Source organism: Opisthorchis viverrini (genome assembly GCF_000715545.1).
Source record: "Opisthorchis viverrini unplaced genomic scaffold opera_v5_96, whole genome shotgun sequence".
Lineage (NCBI taxonomy): Eukaryota > Metazoa > Platyhelminthes > Trematoda > Opisthorchiida > Opisthorchiidae > Opisthorchis > Opisthorchis viverrini.
Window position 1 is genome coordinate 37,897 of NW_008751749.1, and position 20,658 is coordinate 58,554.

Below are 20,658 nucleotides of genomic sequence, written 5' to 3' on the forward strand. Positions count from 1 at the left end.
ATTTGACACGGTTTCTGCGATCAATGAGAATTACATAATGATCCTGACAGATGATATGAATGCTCAGGTTGACCGATTAGGGCTTGAGTAAGCTCATCTTGGCAACCGATTCGGGATTGACGCTCAGCTAGTGGGGAGCAAGTTCTTCAGTTGTGTTGAACACCATCTGTTTCTAGCCAGCACAAGCGCTCACACCTGCTTTTGACCTCGTCGTCTTACAGAGGCTCTCTCTGTACCTCATCCCGTGGGTGCTTCAGTGCCCACGACCACATCCAGTAGTGTCAGACAAGGATGTCCTCTGTCACCCTTTCTCCCTATATTCGTAATCCACTGTGTCTTTACCTGCCTCCATCACCAGTGGGATCGAAACAGCCCGGGATCGTTCGCACATAATCATTGAGTGATCGTGATCATTATCATCGACAACATCAAATTAGTGTTCAATACTGATTTTTCGCTGCCGTACAACCATGATTCATATAAACCTACACTAATAAAATTGCTCTCCTTGGATCAGATCCTTTAAAATGCAAACGGTCTTAAATATAATGCAAAACTGAGTGGGGTCAACTCCGAACCTCATGCTTGCAGGCGAACCGGTTTGCATGGTAGGTAAATTCTTCTATCTGAGTAGCTTCTCGGTGCTCTCACGAAAGACGAAATCACTGCCTAATATCATTCAACATTTTTGAATCAAATAACGGCGCTTCTGTTTTTCTCTGTTTGGTCTAACCGGTTCATCCAGAAAAAATCGTTCAGCTGTAACACCCTTCCGGTGCCTAGCTGCCATGCCACCCGAAGGAAGCACGAGGGCTTGGATACTGTCAGGTTGCCCAAACCTAGACAGGGGAAGTCGAGATGCAGAGGTCGGGTTCGGACCACGGACCCTCCGGTCAGTAATTTCGCGCTCTAAACACTTGAGCCATCTCGCCCAAAGAAAACCACATTTTCTTCAATGTTAGTTGGCTGTTTTTCGTTACGCTCAGCAGTATTCTCTGATCTGATTGCTCAGCTGGGCAATTTAGTTGTGAGCATTTCGTCACCGATCTAGTTGGCAGAAGAATAGCGGTGCGTCAATGTGTGGGTCTGCACACCAACATGAATATCATGGTTCGGACGATTCGTGGGGTCTGTGTATCTTATAAAAGGCAATTTTTCAAGTCTCCTGACAGCTTGTTGGCGTTTGCCATTTTTCACAATGCGGTCACCCCAAGTTTTTTTAAATATATTTTATCTGTTTGAATTTCGGGTTGCATTCTGTTTTCAGAGACTATGTTCAGCGGGCATTTTGCAGTATCGACACAAAAGAAGAAAAAGATCAAATGGAGAGGATACTGAAGGAGAAACTTGAATACATTTTCAGAAACAATATTACAGTTGACTGGACCACAGAGAACATACCTACTGTTCCGAGCAAGACGATCGCTGCATTGCAGAACGCCGCGGCCGCTGCTTCTCGTCCTAGCTCAGTGAAGTGAGTTTCTTTCTTGTCGTTCCTGGGATTCTTAACTCATATGTGGCCTCGTGGTGATGGCACCTGGACATCCAAGCAGGGGTGATGTTGGTCTCAAATAATTCCTTGAACTCACATAGCTACCTTGCCGTTTTTCAAGGCTACAAACTTCCTCTTCGGCCCTAAAGCCATGTTGTATACAGCAGTCAGATCTTACCATTAACTGTTTGGTCAGCTATCTGTGCTTAGCAAACAATGTTCAAGTAGCCCAACGTTCAGGCGTACCACAAAAGGGGGGTGTGAACCCTCCCATGAAGTTACTATTTTCCTCGATTTAACCGATCCCGTCAGGGTAGATACTTCGATTTCGGAAATGGGCTGATGGGATCGATGTGTATTTATGTGTTCATTTCCATGTTCGGATCATTTCACTGGAGCAGCGAAGCATCAGTGTTGAACACTGATGTCATGCTATCGATATCAATGATGAATTCACTGGAGCCATATGATCATCTCTCCAGCTCTCTCCTCGATTGTTACAAGGTCTTATATCGCTAGTGTGGTTGCTCGTATAAATCGCGGGTTTCCCGATTATGACAGCCTTCTGAGTACAGATGTTTTTGGTTTTTTCAGAATCACAGCAGATTCTGAGCGGTGTTCACCACACAGATGTATGGTGTGTTGGTGAATGGTTCGGTCCAGCTGGGATGTCTCCTTATTAATAACGTTTGAAAATGAGCAATTACGGGATTCTGGTGACGGAACCGAACCCCGAACTACTCCTGATGTGGATCTCTCAGCTGTCTTAACACACGAGGCGGTTAATTTCGAAATGGATGCAGGTAACCAGTAGATTCAGCCTGAAGAAGTTACTTGGCCAGTATGCTCACATCTGTGGTTGCAACAACCGATGCACTTTTGGCCAAGTTCGAAAACAATCCATGGAAGGACGAAGTCAATAAGACAGCGCACCTCCTAACGAATGTGGTTTTTAGTGACAATAAATAGACTTATCTCAGTTTTGAAGGCAGAACTACGGCGGTCTCTTTTCGGAAAGTTTGAAAAAAACACTACATTTCTTTATGAAGCGATTACATCCTGATCGATGCCAAGCGTTTCCCAGCTGATTGAATACCACTGCATACAGTAGCCTGTGCCGCACAACTGTAAAGGAGACATCAGCACGATGAGTCAGGCCATTGTCAGATCGTTTCTATCCAACCATACTCAAGTAAAAACTAAAGGAAATGATTGAGAAAGGTTTATTCTAATGTTGTCAAGAAACAGGCTTATTCATGGTGAGGTCAATAATCATCATCACCTTTAGTCCGTTGCCAGATAAGTTATTGTTCCGGAACGTTAACTGATTCAATGGGATAGAATGAAGTGGCGCCAGGGGGAACCTTCCGATTTTTTACGCAGTACGAAGAAACAGGCTTATTCACGGTGAGGTCAGTAATCATCATCATCACCTTTAGTCCGTTGCCAAATAAGTTATTTTTCCGGAACGTTCACTGATTCAATGGGATAGAATGAAGTGGCGCCGGGGGGGACCTTCCGATTTTTTACCCGGCACTCTAAGCCGACGGCGGAGGGCCTTGCCATCTCATGGAGATCAGAATGAAATTTTTCCCGTACCGTGTAAATCGTCTTACTTCAGGGTGGTCCAGTACGTCATCTACGTTCTACCCCTTATGAATGTGATTCATGTCCACACCTATAAAGGGAATGCCAGAAACTCCGAATCTAGCATGTCCTAGCCGAATTTTCGACAGTACTCGAGGCTTCTTTTGGTTAACATTTTAAATTCCGATTTGTTAGCGTCATTTCAGGTTCCTGTTCCCCAGGTACCTTTCACCTAGACATGGGATTGAGGAAATATCCTCCAGCTGGTCTGCGGAACTTTTGCTTTATCATTCAGCCGAAGAAAGCCGGCGATTCACAGTCTTAACTGTTATGGTTAGTGGCTAATTGATCCAGGCCTATGCATGCAGTCCATTGTGAAAAGACTATACTATGCCAACTGTAGCGACAGTCTAGAAGTTCACACAACCCATGTGCGTAGATGCGTCATCAGAACTAAACTCGTATGTGAAATTAAGCCGCAGAAACAATCGATTAGCTTGATTGCGTTTTCTAATCAATACTGCTGTACGCTGTTACGCTGTGGGATCACAGTGTCAGTGATTATCTAACTACTGGCTTACCACCAGATCATTTATGTCCCTTTGAATGGTGCACCCGAGAACGTTCAGGTATTCACGGGGAAATTCACAGTGGTGTTAGAACTTTGCGGTATCGATGGATGATCTCATCGTAAACTGATTGTTATGTCATACGCAGGCTGGTTGATGACTCAACCGGCTTACGTGTCTTCGTTCGCCGACCTTGTTTCTCCGGATCACTGATAGCACAGTATAGTCTACACGCAAACCGCTTGCGGTACACAAACTATGTGAAGGCGTCCAGTCGTGTAACGATCTCGTCAGGCAATTTCGGAATGAAAAAATGTACTTAGATGAAGGCGATGAATATCCCTAAGAGCTTACCAAACGATGGGTCGTCCTCTTGTACGTGGTTTGATTGCAAACTGTAGTTGGGGTGTAGTCCCTTTTCCCCAGCAAGTTCAGCCTCAAGCTAAACAGTAAAACAGCTACGCGGTGTAGTTATTTATTTATCCAGAGTTAGTCCATGTTCACTACTCAGTAATGCGCGATAAAACGCACTACCACAGCACCTGGCTCTTAACTCGCCTCACAATTTCACTTTCATGTAAAACGCAACACTTACCTTCAACTCCAAACTGTCAGTGTCGTCCGGCCCGTTCACTTGCCTGGTTCACTTGGTGTTCGAACAACCGGACCAGCCCGAGGGTCTCTAGTACGCCTCCCTGTTGGAGTCTTGCCGAGAGGTGGCCGAAACATATTTCCTAGCAAATCTCCTAAGAAGAGGCCTCCATCCCCTAGACGATTCAGCCCGCGAGATCGCTCACCCATTTCTTCGCATCGCCTCATTTCGCGTCACAGAACACGCTCACACAGCCGATCCAGATCTGGGTCAATCGATTCTCGGCGGACGTCTTCCTCCGACAATCTATCACCACCCCGTAGGAGATGGCGTTTGTTTTCGCGTTCACGTTCTCCCCCTCGAGTTGAGACTCCTCGACCGAACCGTTCAAATCAGCTAAAGAGCTCAGCCACTACTGCCAGGTGCGATCCGCAGTGCTGGTCGATCTTCCCTTTTTCTTGATCACTTGTTGCACCCTTCCTCGTGTTATGTTTCATTTCGTATTTGATGCCTGTCTGTTTCTTCAGCATGTTTGTGTGTGATACCGGCTATGGTGTCGTTGGTAGTCCTGCTTGGTTTTAAGTTCAGGAATGTGATCAGTGACACCACAACAGATGTATTACAGTGAGAAGCCCATTAATTCTGGAGTAGGCTCTCAGTTAATTGTTGGCTTTACCGAAGTAAACAGATCCCCGACCACTGCAGCGATCAATCGTGAAGACAGCTGAAGATGGAATATGCAATATGGAGGCTAAGGTATGCACACGGGTTTGATGCTCCCAAGGGGAGACTCGGCTAGGCTACTTAGCCAAGCTGAAGCATGTCCTTTACCGGGTCGATATCATATATTTACTAGCCACGGTGGGACTCAAAGATAGACTGAATTTTATGTGGTAGAGATTCCTGGACAAATTAGGCTTGATATAGATGTTTCACGCCCGTCAGCCATCACGGCGAGTTCAAGCCATCCAAGTCACTTTGGGTTCTCCCCTGCTGATTCATCAAGCGACTATCTTTATTTACTGGTATTGGAATTCTTCAATGGAGATTTCATCTTGTAAGTGAGGCTAATCTGTACTGAAAAGCTGAGAAGTACTGTTATTGAGAATCATCGGTGCGCATCTCACGAAACTCCACCGAGTCACATTGGGAGCCAGTCAACACGTGATCTGTATTCCGTGATTGAACTATGGGCGGTGCTTTTTCCTGTCTAGGTGCGAACTAATCAGACTGCCGATCAGCCTTCTGTAGCCGAACTATTAAGCGTTCAAAATACAAGCCGGGATGTTACGAGGTCGAAACTCAGGCGCGTGCTAATGGTGATTTCAAGTAAGGATGAAACAGATGCACAGTGTTTATAGGCTTTTCAGCATAGAGCGATTTCACTTACAGGACAAAAACTCCTTTCTTTCGCGTACTCAGCTCTCTGTCTGCACCACTTGTCCGCCGCAGTTCCACCTTCACAAACAAACGCTTTAAGTTTTTGTCCATTGACTTAGTTCGAAACGTTCAGGGCTTCCTTTCCACGTTGTCTCTTTTGAATACGAGATTTTTGGGTGACTTGTCGATCCTGCCTTCCGTCAACTTACATACGATTGGTGTTCAGCTCTTGTCCTAGACATTTTGCTATTCCACTGTACTTCGGAGGCACTGGTGGATCAGACATTCTTTTGGCTATTCTCAGACAACATTTCCGCTCGACTGTCAGTCCTACCTCCAGTCGGTTTATGAGGGTTGTAACTCCCTCACAGCTTCTGTTGTGTCAGTCTGTCTATTCGGAAGTCACCATGTCTTGAAACTGATATTCGTGCGTGAAGCTCGAAACACTTGGACTTCCTCAATTATATTCTTGAAGATTGTACTACAAGTTGCGTAGCAACTAGCCTATTCACTGTGAGCGTCCAGTGGTATTAGTGGATCAGGCATTCTTTTGGCTATTCTCAGACAACTGTCAGTCCTACCTCCAGTCGGTTCACGAGGGTTGTAACTCCCTCGGCTTCTGTTGTGTCAGTCTGTCTATTCGGAAGTCACTATGTCTTGAAACTGATATTCGTGTGTGAAGCTCGAAACACTTGGAATTCCTCAATTAGATTCTTGAAGATTGTACTACAAGTTGCGTAGCAACTAGCCTATTCACTGTGAGCGTCCAGTGGTATTAGCGAAACTAAGTGGTTGCGAGCTTCTTCAGAATATTGCTCTTCCTCTCTACAACTCTTTTTCGCTATCGTGAAGAGTTTAATTTTATCGTGCCGCGATAACGCACCTATGAAATACCCCCCTCACACCACAGTGGTCTTTACATGATGATATCAACCGAGTCATTGCTGAACACCGGATAGGCGAAAAGATTCGACTGCCTTTAGCTCCCATCCCAGTTAGTTGTCACTTCCGTAGATCCCAACCGTGGACGCGCCAGTCAAGCACCGAATGAACTGACCAATCGCCCATCACCGCTCAAACCTGGCTTTCTGCGTTCAGTAAACTTTTAGCCCCTAATCGTCGTGTCCAGGGTTTGGTTGTCCGCGCACCTATGAAATACCCCCTCACACCACAGTGGTCGTTACATGGTGATATCAACCGAGTCACCGCTGAATTCCGGATAGGCGAAAAGATTCGACTGCCTTTAGCTCCCATCCCAGTTAGTTGTCACTTCCGTAGATCCCAACCGTGGACGCGTCAGTCAAGCACCGAATGAACTGACCAATCGCCCATCACCGCTCAAACCTGGCTTTCTGCGTTCAGTAACTAGACACCATTCTTCCGTTTTTAAATATGCCTTTCGATGTTCTCTAACCTAAACAAGCTGTCCAACAAGCTACTCGTATGTGTACTGTCCATGCTTGCTCGATAGATCTTCGCTCCATGTCTGAAGCTCTAATACAATATCCAAGTGCAGTGACTGGGCTGGTAACACCATCACTGCCTGGTCTCCGTTCACTACAAGCTAATACAGCTGGTCGCACCATTGTTGTAGCTCTCAACACTCGAGGTAGGGCTTCCTTGCTCGACTGAATATCTGTAAACAGTCGGTTCCGTATCGTTATGTAAGTATTCTCATCTGTCGGAATAATGACGACGATGTTCATTCATGGTGTCTACCTATACATCAACCAACTGTAGTTCGTACTCAATGTAAGATATTCCTTAACCACCACAAATATTTCAGATACAGTTCTAATTGCTGGAGGTTATGACGAGCAAGTAGGGTGTCCCAGTTCATCCGAAGCATGTGGCACGCCTTGATTGCATACTCATAAACTCAAGGCCTAATAATAATTGAGTCTTTCACTACTTCGTAGTAACCACTAGTTGTTTTTCAGTAGTACTGGACTTAGGTGAGGTAGACACTGTTGCGCCACCACCCAAGCAGGCTGAAAAACTTTCGGTTTAGTAGCTTGCTGAATCACGAATCAAGCAAACGTGTGACACTCTGAAAGCGTCCTATTCAGAAGACATTAGTCCTAAGCGGAAAGAGATAACCGTTGTACCCTTTACCTAAAAGTTAGCACCTGGTGTTTCCGAGCATTCATCTCAGAACAATGACTTTCATTTCTTGCTACAAGATGTATCACTCAGCATACTTTGGCTGGGCGGTCGGGGAGATGTCAGCTCATAGGGAGCTGTAGTGGAATTAGAAAGCTCAAGATGCCGAGGAGACCGTGCAACTGCGAAAATACGGAAGTTGTCTCAGCTGATCTGCGAAACGGACCCAGGCCACCATCTGTTAATGAAGCAACTAAACATTATTTTGCAAATCTATACGCAGTAAAATTCGGCCTCGAGGTCCTAGGCGGAATATTTCCAATTGCACTTCAATTAGCCGTCAATTCCTGTGTCTTTCACTCGGGCTGAGCCGTAATCTGAGTCGATATCTCTCATCGGCCTAATAAGTGCTAGTTCGTTGTGGAACGCCATCAGGCTCTGTTTGGGTGAGCTCTCCCAGGTCCAGCGATACTGCACCATTTCGTTTTACTCCACTTGGATTGTTTGAACTTATTTGGGAAGAAGAACGACTTCTAGACAACCGGAGCCAATCAGTCATCATAATTCTATTCAAAATCAGTCATACACTTGTCCATGCGGTCTCTGGCGTCAATTCAGTTGCGATGCCTATCTCCAAGACGTGAAACAAGTAAGACAGGATTTCATCCTGTGTGCCTCGATCACATCTTCACACCAAATTCTTGGGTAGCACCACACATACGGCCCACCAACAATCGCGGTTTCCATTTCCGCTCACTCTCTGTTCGTAGACTAGTTCTTCATACATACGGTCGACGAGTGATGCTCCCGAAGTGTCAACATACTTCCCAAATTCTGGGGTAGCACCACACGTACGGCCCACCAACAATCGCCGTTTCCATTTCCGCTCACTCTCTGTACCTAGACTAGTTCTTCATACATACGGTCGACAAGTGATGCTCCCGAAGTGTCAACATACTTCCTGCTATCTATTCTCGTGTAGAGGTTTATCTGATATGGTTGTTTCCAGAGTTGAAGATCCACGTGACCTCGATACTTTGCTAAAGACGCCGAATATTGTTGCGGTTAACCGCTATCGTCGATTTCTTTACTGTCGGTTTCCAGTCAGATTACTTCACTGAGTTATGGGCATATAGACGCCTCGGGTGTTTGCAATAGACCAGCGTTAGGCCCTCGCCGTCCATCTCATGATGTTTAAATGAAGTGATATGGTTGTGCATCATTGGATCGCTGGTTTTTCATGTTGGTGTTATCAAGGGAGGCGATGATGGTAGGTTGAACAAATGATTTTATCGACAGCCTGAGTTGCGCGTGGGTTTGGAATAAGTTACGTAGAATCCCCACCACACTTCATATGATTTTGAACACTTGCGGTTGTTTTTCCGTACTGATGTCACTCCAATTCCACATTTGTCCTCAGCCTATCAAGCTAATGCGATCGGTATCGTCTTATCATTATCACTACTTAATGATTATTTCGAATCTTGTATTGTTTTTTTCGAGCGACACGGAAATGCCGGCTTCCGTGAGTGGGTTATGTAGACTTTTTCAAATACATTCTAGTTTCCGCACTTCATTCAACCCTACACGTATAGATATCTATCTATGGTTCTTATGTTAGTGGTGTGAACGATGTATCGCGGCGTATCGTTGATGAGCTGTCGCCATCCGTGTAAAAGGATCGTCTTTGCAAATTGTGTCGCGTGACACTTTAAAAACCGCGTTTGCTTAACGGTATATATGTGAGTGTCCCGGCTCATCAAATGGAAACTTGGTTTTATTTTTTGTCAGTTTTTACACCATATGCCATCCATTGTATCACACTGTTTTTCAACTCCAGCTCGGATCGTCCCACTAGTCCAACCTCTGCAACTGCGGTCAAAAAGGGTCGTCGTCGCAAACGTGGTGGCCGTGGTGGGGTTTTGGACTCTACCGTCACAGAAAGACCCGTTATAGCCAGGGAGCCCACTCCTCCTTCCCGGGGTCGTGGCCGTGGTAGCAAACGTGTCCGGGGTTCAAACCACATCGGTACTAGTGTGGCGCGACTGTCCGATCGAGCCAACCGTTTCAAAGATCACCTTTCTATGTCTTCTTTGAGCGGTTCCGGCTCGATTGCGCGCACCACCAGTCAGTTGTTGCTTAATCTCGGGGACGAAGGCGATGAATTATCGGCAGAGTTTCAAGCCTGTCAGATTGTTGGAACCATGCAAGAACTAGAGAAACCCTACCTACGTCTGACACGGGTATGTAGTCAGTCCTATTTAATGCAACTCACTATCCTTTTCTCATCAGCATTGGTACACTGTCCCGTTATGTAGTGGTTGCACCTCACGCTTGCTTGCAGTGCGCAGGTGAACATACCCTCACCGTTTGTTGCATTGGCACATGGGATACAGGTTTCCTAGAAATGTACTCTGTCGACCCTCTTTGATTCGAACGGTTGTTGAGAACCGTAAATCGTTCGTGTTGAATGCTATCATTCACTTCATCGCTACCACAAAAAATTTGTTCAGCCAAGCACCCTTTCGCTGCCTAGCTGCCATGCCACCAGATGGATGTACAAGGGCTGGGATACTATCACGTTGCCCAAGCCTAGACAGAGGCAGTCGAAATGTTGAGGTTGGGTTCCAACCACAGACCTTCCGGTCCGTAAGTTGTCACCTCAAGCACTGAGTTGTTTCGAGCCCATCGCTACCTTGTAAACTTATTCAGCTTGAAGTGCACACTGGTTATTCCGAAACGTCAGCTGAAAAACCAATGCGGCATACAGATCTGAGCATTATATGTATGTATATATATGCATTCAAACACACTGCCAACGGTAGCTCGAGAGTGTGGTGGTGCGTTTCCCTTTTCCGATCGTTCGCGGCTCATCAACCTCTTGCGTTCGGTTTCTCGTCCTCCAACGTCGCAACCTCTAATCTGGACACCTGAGGTTGATACCGATGTTTTCCTTAGTTGACAGGTGGAACGCAGTTGCTGGAACTGCACACCAAATGACGGCTAGAAAAATAACGATGCATCTTGGTGTTCTAACGGCTCCAACTCTGTCCACTGTAAGAGACAGCATGGCATGAGATTGCTTCACCAGGACGAACGGGAAGCTCTCCCGTCTATATTCGATGGGGGGAGGTGGGCAAGTTGACACTCATCATCATCGACAGCATGACATCAGTGTTCAACACCAATGCCCCGCTGGCGTACAACCACGATTTAGTTGAAAGCCTTATTTTAAAGAAAAGAGTAAAGGTCGACGGGGAACGGACTTAGTTCTAGCTTACAACAGTCATTCCGAGGTGCCTATACCTCGGAATCTGGCTAGAAACTGACAACAAGAACGCCACTGACATCGGTTGATAGCCATATCCTGTAGTGTTTCCAACCAGGCACAGTGAGGATCACGCGGTCCCCATCCTGGAAGGCGAGTAGCACCCAAGCGTTTCGTGATCTCCTTCATACTCCACTGCTAAGTCAAGGGTTTGCCACCTCTCTGTTTACGCCACTCTGAGTTGTGCATGGAAAACAGTATTGTCTTCGGCAAACGCAACACATGTCCCAAGTTGACATTTGGATGTGTGCATTTTGCAGTGATATGAATCTAGTTTCTCATAATGCGAAACTGCTACCGTTAACACCTTCCAATCATTTTTCTTGTACCGCTTCTGCTTGTTCTTATTTCCTCGATTATCCTGTCCGAATGTTGCGTACAGGACTAACTTCGCCATATTTCTATCACACAGGCTCCTGAACCTCACGAAGTTCGCCCGGTCTCTGTGCTGAAGTTAGCTCTGGAACATGTGAAGCAGAAATGGATCACGAAGTCGGATTACCATTGGACTTGCGAGCAGTTCAAGAGTATTCGTCAGGACTTAACGGTGAGTGAACAGAACAATAGGCACCCTTTTTGAATAAAACGTATTACTGGTGACTCCGGGGACGAGATGGACAAAGTGGCTAGAGCGCGAATTTACTGACCGGAACGTCCGTAGTTCGAACCTCTGCCTCTCGACTCCACCTGTCTGAACTTGGGCAACCTGGCAGTATCCCTGCCCTTGTACTTCCTGCTTCCGACTGGTGACTCACATCGATGGTAGTTATGTAGAATGTTTATAGCATGCCCACATGGACACGTCACATGACCGATTTACCGCTGTCGCCGGGTTGATTCCAGTCCCCCACAATGTAGTCTCCCAGTTCCCGTTTTTCTTGATGTAGTTAAATGTGGGAACAGTGGGCGGATGACGTGTTCTTATGTATACGCATTATCAGGCACGAATTTAAACGAGCACCCCACCCCGATTTGATCGGAATTCTCGACCATGTAGATCACCATCACTTTGCCCACAGAACGAAACGAGAACCGTACAACTGCTCATTGAAAGTGGCAAAAAAACAATCTATGTCCATCATGTCTACCGTCCACCCGTCAGCAACTGGAACAGTTTGGCCGCATACCTTGTAAGAGCTGCTCAAACCCCAATCATATGTGTCGGGAAAAATTGGAAAACCTAACAGACGACTTGTACATGGTACCAAGTGAAAGAAGAGATAGTGCTACCCTCCTCAGAGACGAACGCGGAAGTAGACAAAAGCTCAACAATATAACATACAAAAGACGACTGAACCTACTAAGAAGCCTAGTTGGAGCCCATGACGCAAGAAGCCTCAATGAACTCAATTTAGCTTTGATCTATGACAAACTAGATACCGAGTATGGACTACGATGGAAGGAGACAGCCGAACACTGCACCAACAGCTATACCATGAAGACACTATGTGAACAACAGACACGTCGATTTGAAGAACACATTCGAACCGACAGCCACAATCGCGACTGCCATACAGATGACGGTGAACAGCAGTTTTTTATTTCACGTGAACAAGATTTATAAGCAACAACTCTTGATCAACTTGACAAAAATAATGAGTAGGGAAATAGACAGAAAGAACGCTTTTGTGACCGAAGGTCCCACTACTATCGGCAAGACACCATTTGCCAAACTCATCCCCGAAAACTACCTTCATGGCACTGTTCAAAGATCAGGAAACCACAGCCAGTTCTTCTTGATGAACCTGTTCAACAAAGCTCTAGCGCTAATGGGGGAACCCAGGATTACCCGACGAACTGTGGCTCAGTAATTCCACCCCCTAACCAGTGAGCTTTCTCTGGTTCGCGTAGGTTCTTCTGTGTCAAAAAGCGTTGCGAAAGTAACACGCCTAGTGTCGATATGTCTTGCATACCTCAGTGATCCATTGAATTATGCTAAGGGATACCCATCTCGATGCCTTGCTATCGAACTTTTGAGCCAAAGACTCGGGGTGGGTTTTCATTGCTTTATGGGCGTGGACGCAAAGACAGTATTCCATCCCGAAACCATGTAGTGTGTATGTAAAACTGTCCTCGGTTTGAATCGGATCTTTTCGTTGGCTGTACACAGTAGAACCGAGAAGTGAAGACTGGTGACGCCTCCTAGCTCTCCTGTTTCGCTCTCTAACCATTCACGTGCTTAACCGCCCACGTCTTCGGCTGCGCATATGCTACTCGGACCTGGTTCTCTTCATTACATCTAACGTTTCGGCTCTTATGCAGATCGGCCAACAAGCCACTTTTGAGCGTATCCAAATTGCCTCATCTATCCATATTGACTAAATCTCTGAAAATTTGATACAAGACCCGAGTACAGTAGTTGAGTGTACGGCACTCCTCGTCGTGTAAACACTGTCCGCGGGGAATAGTGCTGCTGCCGTGAATCCCAACGGTGTCGTTTTAGTCCCCATTTCGTCAGCCAAGGTTCCTTTGCTTTTTTGGATATATGTAGACAGCCGAGTCAGGAATTCAAGTGTCCACTGACACAAGGTCCGCTCTGGTGGGATTTTATTGTCTACTTGTGCACCAACTAACTTTGGCTCTGATTTAACAGGACACCTTTTTTCAAGGTGTAATCATCCATTTGTCCGATAAAGTCATATTTCAACGCCTGACTAGGATGCCTAAGTCTAGTTTCGAGGTAAGGCGCAATGATAATGTCGGGTCAGTTTCGCAATAATCTGATCACAAATTTTTCCTCGGCAGCACTGAGTGGTTGGCGCCATTCTGCTGCTGATCAGCCTCACATCGGTTAGTGCTTCTAACCACGTCTCCTCACTAGGGTATGCTCCAGAATTCCGTCCATATATCCCGGGCCTTACGCGCATGTGTTTATAAAAGGTGGTGTCCCCTCGTCAAACCTTTTCATCGATGAACGCCGGACTTTCTTTAGAGTGTCGATGTTCTGATCATTGCTGGTGAGGACCTTGTCGATCTGGCTTACGCAGACGATGTCGTCGTAATCTTTGAAGATGGACACGGAGCACAAGCCCAACTAACTAAATGGCTATCATCTTACCATACCACGGCATCTGTCTTGGGGCGAGATGGCCCAAGTGGTAAGAGCGCGAATTTACTGACCGGAAGGTCCGCGGTTCGAATCCGACCTCCGCCACTCGACTTCCCCTGTCTAGGCTTGGGCAACCTGGCAGTATCCCAACCCTCGTGCTTCCTTCGGGTGACATGGCAGCTAGGCACCGGAAGGGTGCTACAGCTGAACGCTTTCTTTTCTCTTCTTTCTCTTCTGTCTTGCACATAAAAGGCCTAAGTTCATTCTTCAGGAAGTGCAGTATACAAACTGAAGCAAGAGCAGTAGATGTGCAGGGTTTTGCAATTGTATTAGCTCTAACGCTGGTTTGTCTGATGAAGTCATTGCACAAATCGTGAAGGTCCGAACCACGTTTGCCCATCCGCCTCACTTGTGTCGAAAAGACCTATCGCTGGGTCTCAAGTGTCATGTGTATCAAGCTGCATAACCTCTGCGGGCGGATGACCTAGAGGCGTCTTCAAGGTTTTGACAACCGATGTCTCAGAAGCGCTGTTGGTGTCGGGCGGCATAGGCGAATTCGTAACGAGGTAATTAGAAGACGGATGTTTGGTTGTGTAGCAGGTACCTCAGTCTACAACAGTGAAGCATGAGTGTCGTCACTGTACCGATCACGGCTGGTTACGGTTCGGACCATTGTCGACCGCAAAAGCATTGGGAATACGATTGCATGACCCACAACTTCGCATCCGAAGTGAACTCGTGCGACCTCTGAACTTGAGCTGACCTGCGTAAAATTCGGTCTCACAAACGTGTCTGGCATTGAGACCACTCACTTGATTCCGTGATTCATAGACCTGTGTACCTCTCGTTCAACCCTCTCCAACTTATTCTGCTTTTTCACTCATTATGTATAATACCCTCCGTTTTCGCATGAAGTTTCCACGTTATTTCTGGTATCATAAAAATTTGTGATTTATTACTAGAGGACTAAACAAGCCTTGTTCGCTTTCTTCATTCTTCTACTGACTTTCACGGTTTCACTTGGTATCATGAATCACTGGAAGACAGTGGATGGTATCGTGATTTAAGACTAGGTTAATCTCCATGTGCTTAGATACATCATTTCCTATTGCGAGTAAAGGGATTCATGCTCTTCGTCTTGCACGCATCGTATTAAACGCCAAGTAGTTGAGAATTGAAGTTTCTTGGTGCATTGCTTTCGCCTGTGTCTACACCAAAACAGTGAATAATATTGTTTTCTGGCCGCGCAGTGATGTGTTGTTCAACTTTGTTTACATCCGGAAACTTACAAAGGTTGCTTTCCTCGAGTACGATGCAACACACTGTGTTTTCGTCAACAACAAAGAGGATCAGCTGATTCGAGAAGTTATTCCTCCTTATATCAGGCTAATTTGTATGAAATTCCTCGGTCTGAAAATGAGGCACACGTCTACTTTCGCGATTTAACGGACCAATACATATCTTGTGACAGCTGACAGTCTAACATTTATATTGGACAGGCAGCATTGTTTTTTTGCCTTTGTCCTGCTGATGTCATACGTCAAAGCAGTTGCACAAACAACTTCCCTTTCTTGCGCTTGTTTCAAATACAGTCATTTAAATGCCTGTCTTTTATATGAACGATAGCTGTTCCACGGTCTCGAGCTATGCGATGTGTGAATCCCGCTCAGCACCTTCGGGAACCACAGGTTCACCGTCAATGTCTGCAGCATTAGGAGACCTAGTTATCAGTCCAGCTGGTCATCAACTTAATAATCCTATGCATGATTCATTTTCTCCGCTCAGTCCGGTGACCATCATTCGTTTGCCTCGTTTGATTTCAGGTTGAAAAAGCATATGGAATTGATCTAATTTCTTGACTGCTTGAAAAATGCTTCAAGTATCTTTATTCTATCCTGTACTTTTGCTTGTTGAAGTTATTTACTCTTCGGTCGGACAATTTTCTCACTCTGTGGAGGTGACGTCTTAAGAGGTGCACTTCTTACAAAAGGAGCGTAAATAAAGTACTCGGGGCCTTTAGTGGGATTCGGGAAGCATTGTACATGTATGTACACTTATATCCTAGGCGTATAGATGTATGGTCACTCTGTAGCTTTCCGTCGGCCATCTGGCTGAACTGAATCAAGATGAATTGTTCCTCCCCTGTGGTCTTGTGATGTTCGGACTGTGATGACGAAAGTCGTCTACGATCGAAATGTGCTGTCACCCTGTCTCATTTCCTTACGCGCTTTAGGCTGGCTAATTAAATTCATTCCATGTTCTCGCATGCTCTTCATATCTAACAGGTTTGGATTTTTATCTTCAAACATTGACTCCGAACCGGCTCCCCTTATGAGTTGCTCTGTAGCTCTCAGGATGTGTATCATCTCCAGCCCCGCCCCCCGTCTAGGTGTGGGCGCCCTCGTAGTATCCCAGCCCTCGTACAACCATGACATTTTCAGCTAACAATACGTATGGTTGTACGGCAGTGAAGCATCAGTGTAAACACTGCTGTTGTCTTCATTGATGATGGCCCAAGTGGTTAGAGCGCAAATTTACTGACCGGAAGGCCCGTGGTTCGAACCCGACCTCTGCCTCTCGACCTCCCCTGTCTAGGCTTGGGCAACCTGGCAGTATCTCAGCCCTCGTGCTTCCTTCCGACGGTATGGCACTAAGGCACCGAAAGGGTGCTATAGCTGAACGACATCTCCAACCCTGATTTGCAACCAGCGTTCGAATTTTAATGCTGTTTATGGTGTTTGCCACATCACGCTGTCTGTGTTGTGAAGATGACTTCTCAGTATGCCTCGTTATTCCATCTTTTTAAGATCTCCGTGAGCTCGATTTTTGATTTTCTAGGTACAAGGTATCGAAGATGAGTTCGCTGTTGCTGTCTACGAGACACATGCAGATGCCGCTCTTGACGCAGGCGATTTCGAAGAATTCCACCAGTGTCAGAGTCAACTTTTACGTTTGTACAACGAAGGTCTGGGATCTGCTCGTGTTTTAGAGTTCACGGCCTATCGATTGTTGTACTACATGTTTACGCTGGATTTGCTGGGTAAGTTGTTTATACCTGCTTTTCACGGATGATGGTGTTGAGATTTGAGATTCCCCCCGTTCCCGTTTTTTTAATTCACGCCCAGGAACAAGATGATCTGGTTTTTTAAGCGGTCGCACAGTTCGCTGAATGTTCAGTTTATTTCCTTACTCAACATACGGGCGAGATAGCTCAGTGGTTAGAGCTCGGATTTACTGACCGGATGGTCCGTGGTTCAAACCCGGGTTCTGCCTTACGACCTTACTAATATTGTTATCTGAAATCCTTACTGATGGCCGCAAGTTGTATTTGAATCATGGTAGTCCATCTAAGCTCAGCGTCGTCATATTTCACTGTGTGTTTGGTACTCCGGGGCCATCGGCTTAGTGAACAGGTGAGCTCGTTCAGGATCAGTTTGGCGTAGTTCTGCTGCATTCGCTATCAAAATCTCAGTTCCTTGAAGTTCTTAGCATACAACTTCAAATTTCTCAGCTTCCCCCATTCAGACACTACCGAGATCGGATGCGTTTGACGATGCTTGCATATAGTCTGGTAGCATTCAGCTAGTCGATGTCCATGCAGTCTTTGTGTGACCACCCTGGGGCCCACTGCTGACCACTTTGGAGGCCGGTTTGAGAGGTTAACAATATCGCCGAACAAAACCCGTAGTGACGTACTCGCTAAAGTACATTTTAAGGGTTGTTGCTTACCACTCTTCATTGAGCTCCAGTTTGGTCCCATCTGAGGTTCAATCAGAGACGGAATATTTACTACGCTATTTTAGCAACCAAACTGCTTTTCTCACCGTATTCCGATGAATCCAAGGTCTTAAACTTGCATCGATGCATCCAGCGCTGCGATTACTGCTCAGTATCACCGCTCAGGTGCCCTGATTTTGTCAGCGCTATTCTCTCATGTACATGCGGAGATGTTGGCTGGAGATTTTTTCTTGGCAAAGCACGGGAAAAGTTTTCAGAGCCCACCAATCAGCCGACATGAGTCAACAAAGTCCACACATACGTTGGGTTCTTCAGAGACTAGAACACTGAAAACCTTCAGGTCGGAATTTTTCGATGATCACCTGTTCCATGTCGTTCTAATTACTCGTTAGCGTATCACAGGCTACGCTGTGCGCCGGCAAGCGGGTTTAGCCAGGGCAAGACAGCCTACAACTCTTCTGTGATATAGCTTAGCTTTGAGCAAATCAACGTATTAGTAAACAGGCCTATTGTACAGCACCGAAGCATCGGTGTTGAACACTGATGTCATGCTGTCGATGATGATATTGATGATGGTGATGAAACAGACCTAAAATCCACTCATTTATTAACTGTTAGTGAGGGCTGTTCTGTTGGACAACCCCCATCTTACTCTTACTGCTCTGTATTCCTTCTTTATGCAACGGTTGGGTGATCGTCAGGTGATCAATAATATCGCCTCGGAAAACCCCACGCTCATGAGGTCAGGTCTGCAGCGCCAGTCGTTTGATGATGATATATTTCTGCGTTGCTCCCAATTTTGCCAGCTTATCCGAAAACAGACCAGAAAAGTCTAGATGTCTGGTTTGCCTCCAGTTTCCTGTCTCCCTTGATCTGAAGCAAAGTAAAGTAGGGAAGCGCGTGTGCCTACTTTCACAGTTCAGACTTGTCATACAGGCTTTACCGTTTTGTTTACCAAGTCATTTGCTCTTCAGAGCAGATAATCTCGTTCACGCGAAGGCCAGCTCTGTTATATCTGCCTAAATGCAGGTTATGTCGGTGAATTTTTATTAATATCGTGGTAGTCACTGATCTACCACTAACCTTTCTTTTCTATTTGTTTAGGTATGAACACCATTATGGCCGGTCTACGGCCAACCCACAAGTCTAATCCGTGCGTCCGTTATGCACTGGACGTCCGGTCTGCCTGGTCACTGCACAACTATCGTCGGTTCTTCCGATTGGTCTGTCCGCCTGATGATGGAGAGCAACCTCCACTTCGGTGTGGACAAGTAATTCAGTGGTTCCTGGAACGGGAACGGAAGAACGCACTGAAAACTATTTTTAAAGTGTGCGTAGTTCATATCTGACTCAAGTTAGGTCACCGGATTAATACTCACGCAAGACACCTTGTTGATATGTCTCACCGTCGAGTAGGTTATATAGATAGTTGACTCAAATTTTCACGTTGAGTTCAAAAACGACGCTGTATCTCGAATTTGCTGGTGTTTGGATCTGTCCGTCAGAGTGAAAACTCTGGTCCCAGCTTTACGAACTGGTCGGTTCTGTCTGTCTGAGTTTATCTCATTAAGAGTTTGCTCATAGTGTGTGTCTAATCTCTCCTCTTGAAAGATCTCTCAACTTATCCTTTAGGGTATATCCCGGTAGTCAAGTTCGTTTCGCCTTGCCCCTGAGTTGGTCCCTCCGGAGAAAGAGGAGTGTACTTATGAGGGTTTTTTAAAACCTCAGCCGGTTTTTCGGTTAGAAGCTCTCGACTCGGTATTTGAATTCAGTTCCACACTGATTAAGATCAATGTTCCCCTTAGATTTCTTGTGAACGCCTAAAAACTGGACCGTAAGACTCGTTTGCACTGGCCAGTCATCTGGGCTTGTGACAGACGGTCAGTTCACACAATCAGAATGGATCTCTTGTTTAGGTTACCACACTCAAAATGTGGCTATCTTTTCCCGACGGAAAAGCTCTTTAGAGTCTGTTATGCCCCCACCGTTTGGGTTGTGTGCGACGTGCCGACTCCTGCTCGCCTGTATTATGCGGGTGCTCTCAGTGTTTCTTAATACGATGACTCACCTGTGATGTGATGGTATGCGGAAGCGCAGCTTAAGCGAGTGGCCGATTTTTACAGGACAGTCTCGCGCTCCTAGAAGGTTTCATCCACACATACGGTGGAAACATAACTAAGCATTATGACTGGCCCTCCTCACGCAGACGTTTTGTTCACCACTGGGCTTAACTCATTTCTTCAAGCTGTCAACATCGACCTGAGATACTACTCTCGGACTGTATTCACCTCATTGGTTGATGCGTTCCCCTGTCGTGTTGATAAATAGACTGGCTGCTCGATCCTACCTTAGGTTCCGTCTCGCCGGACTTCCCGTTATACTATCCACTCCTCAGTCTGCTTGTTTGAATTGTTAATCCGATGTTCTAATTAATGTCGAATTTTGTGTTAAAATGCTCCCATTTTTATCCCAGCCGTATTCTCTGAGTGGTTCGTTAGGTACCTCACCAATGCAATCTGTCTGGACGCCTTCTGCCTATTTTTTGTGGCATTTTGTGTGTAATTTTCGCGTATCCCGTCAGTTATAATGTTCATTACACTTCCCTTCGCCCTAACTTGGCCATGTACTTGCTTTTTTCTCATCTATAACGGACTGAAATACCGTGGAATCTTGGCTACCCACCCCTCTTCAACGTTGGTTTCTCTACGGACTGATTTCCTATTCCATTTTTGCTCACGCGTTGGTCCCATATTTTTCACTATTACTCCCGCGTCATCTCTCATGTCCACCATTCGCCTTTCTCACACGGCAATATAATTC

At 46.0% G+C, this 20,658-nt stretch overlaps 1 protein-coding gene across 1 annotated transcript in view; it reads left to right on the forward strand.

Moving 5' to 3' along the window:
* Nucleotides 1-20,658, forward strand: part of T265_13688 (hypothetical protein) — a gene marked incomplete at both ends in the record, with an annotated part of 34,709 nt that overhangs the window by 13,859 nt on the left and 192 nt on the right. Inside the window, 5 exons of the mRNA XM_009170076.1 lie at nucleotides 1,268-1,474; nucleotides 9,564-9,966; nucleotides 11,464-11,598; nucleotides 16,939-17,140; nucleotides 18,943-19,168. Coding sequence (XP_009168340.1) covers nucleotides 1,268-1,474; nucleotides 9,564-9,966; nucleotides 11,464-11,598; nucleotides 16,939-17,140; nucleotides 18,943-19,168 — 1,173 coding nt within the window. The remainder of the gene's footprint in view (nucleotides 1-1,267; nucleotides 1,475-9,563; nucleotides 9,967-11,463; nucleotides 11,599-16,938; nucleotides 17,141-18,942; nucleotides 19,169-20,658) is intronic.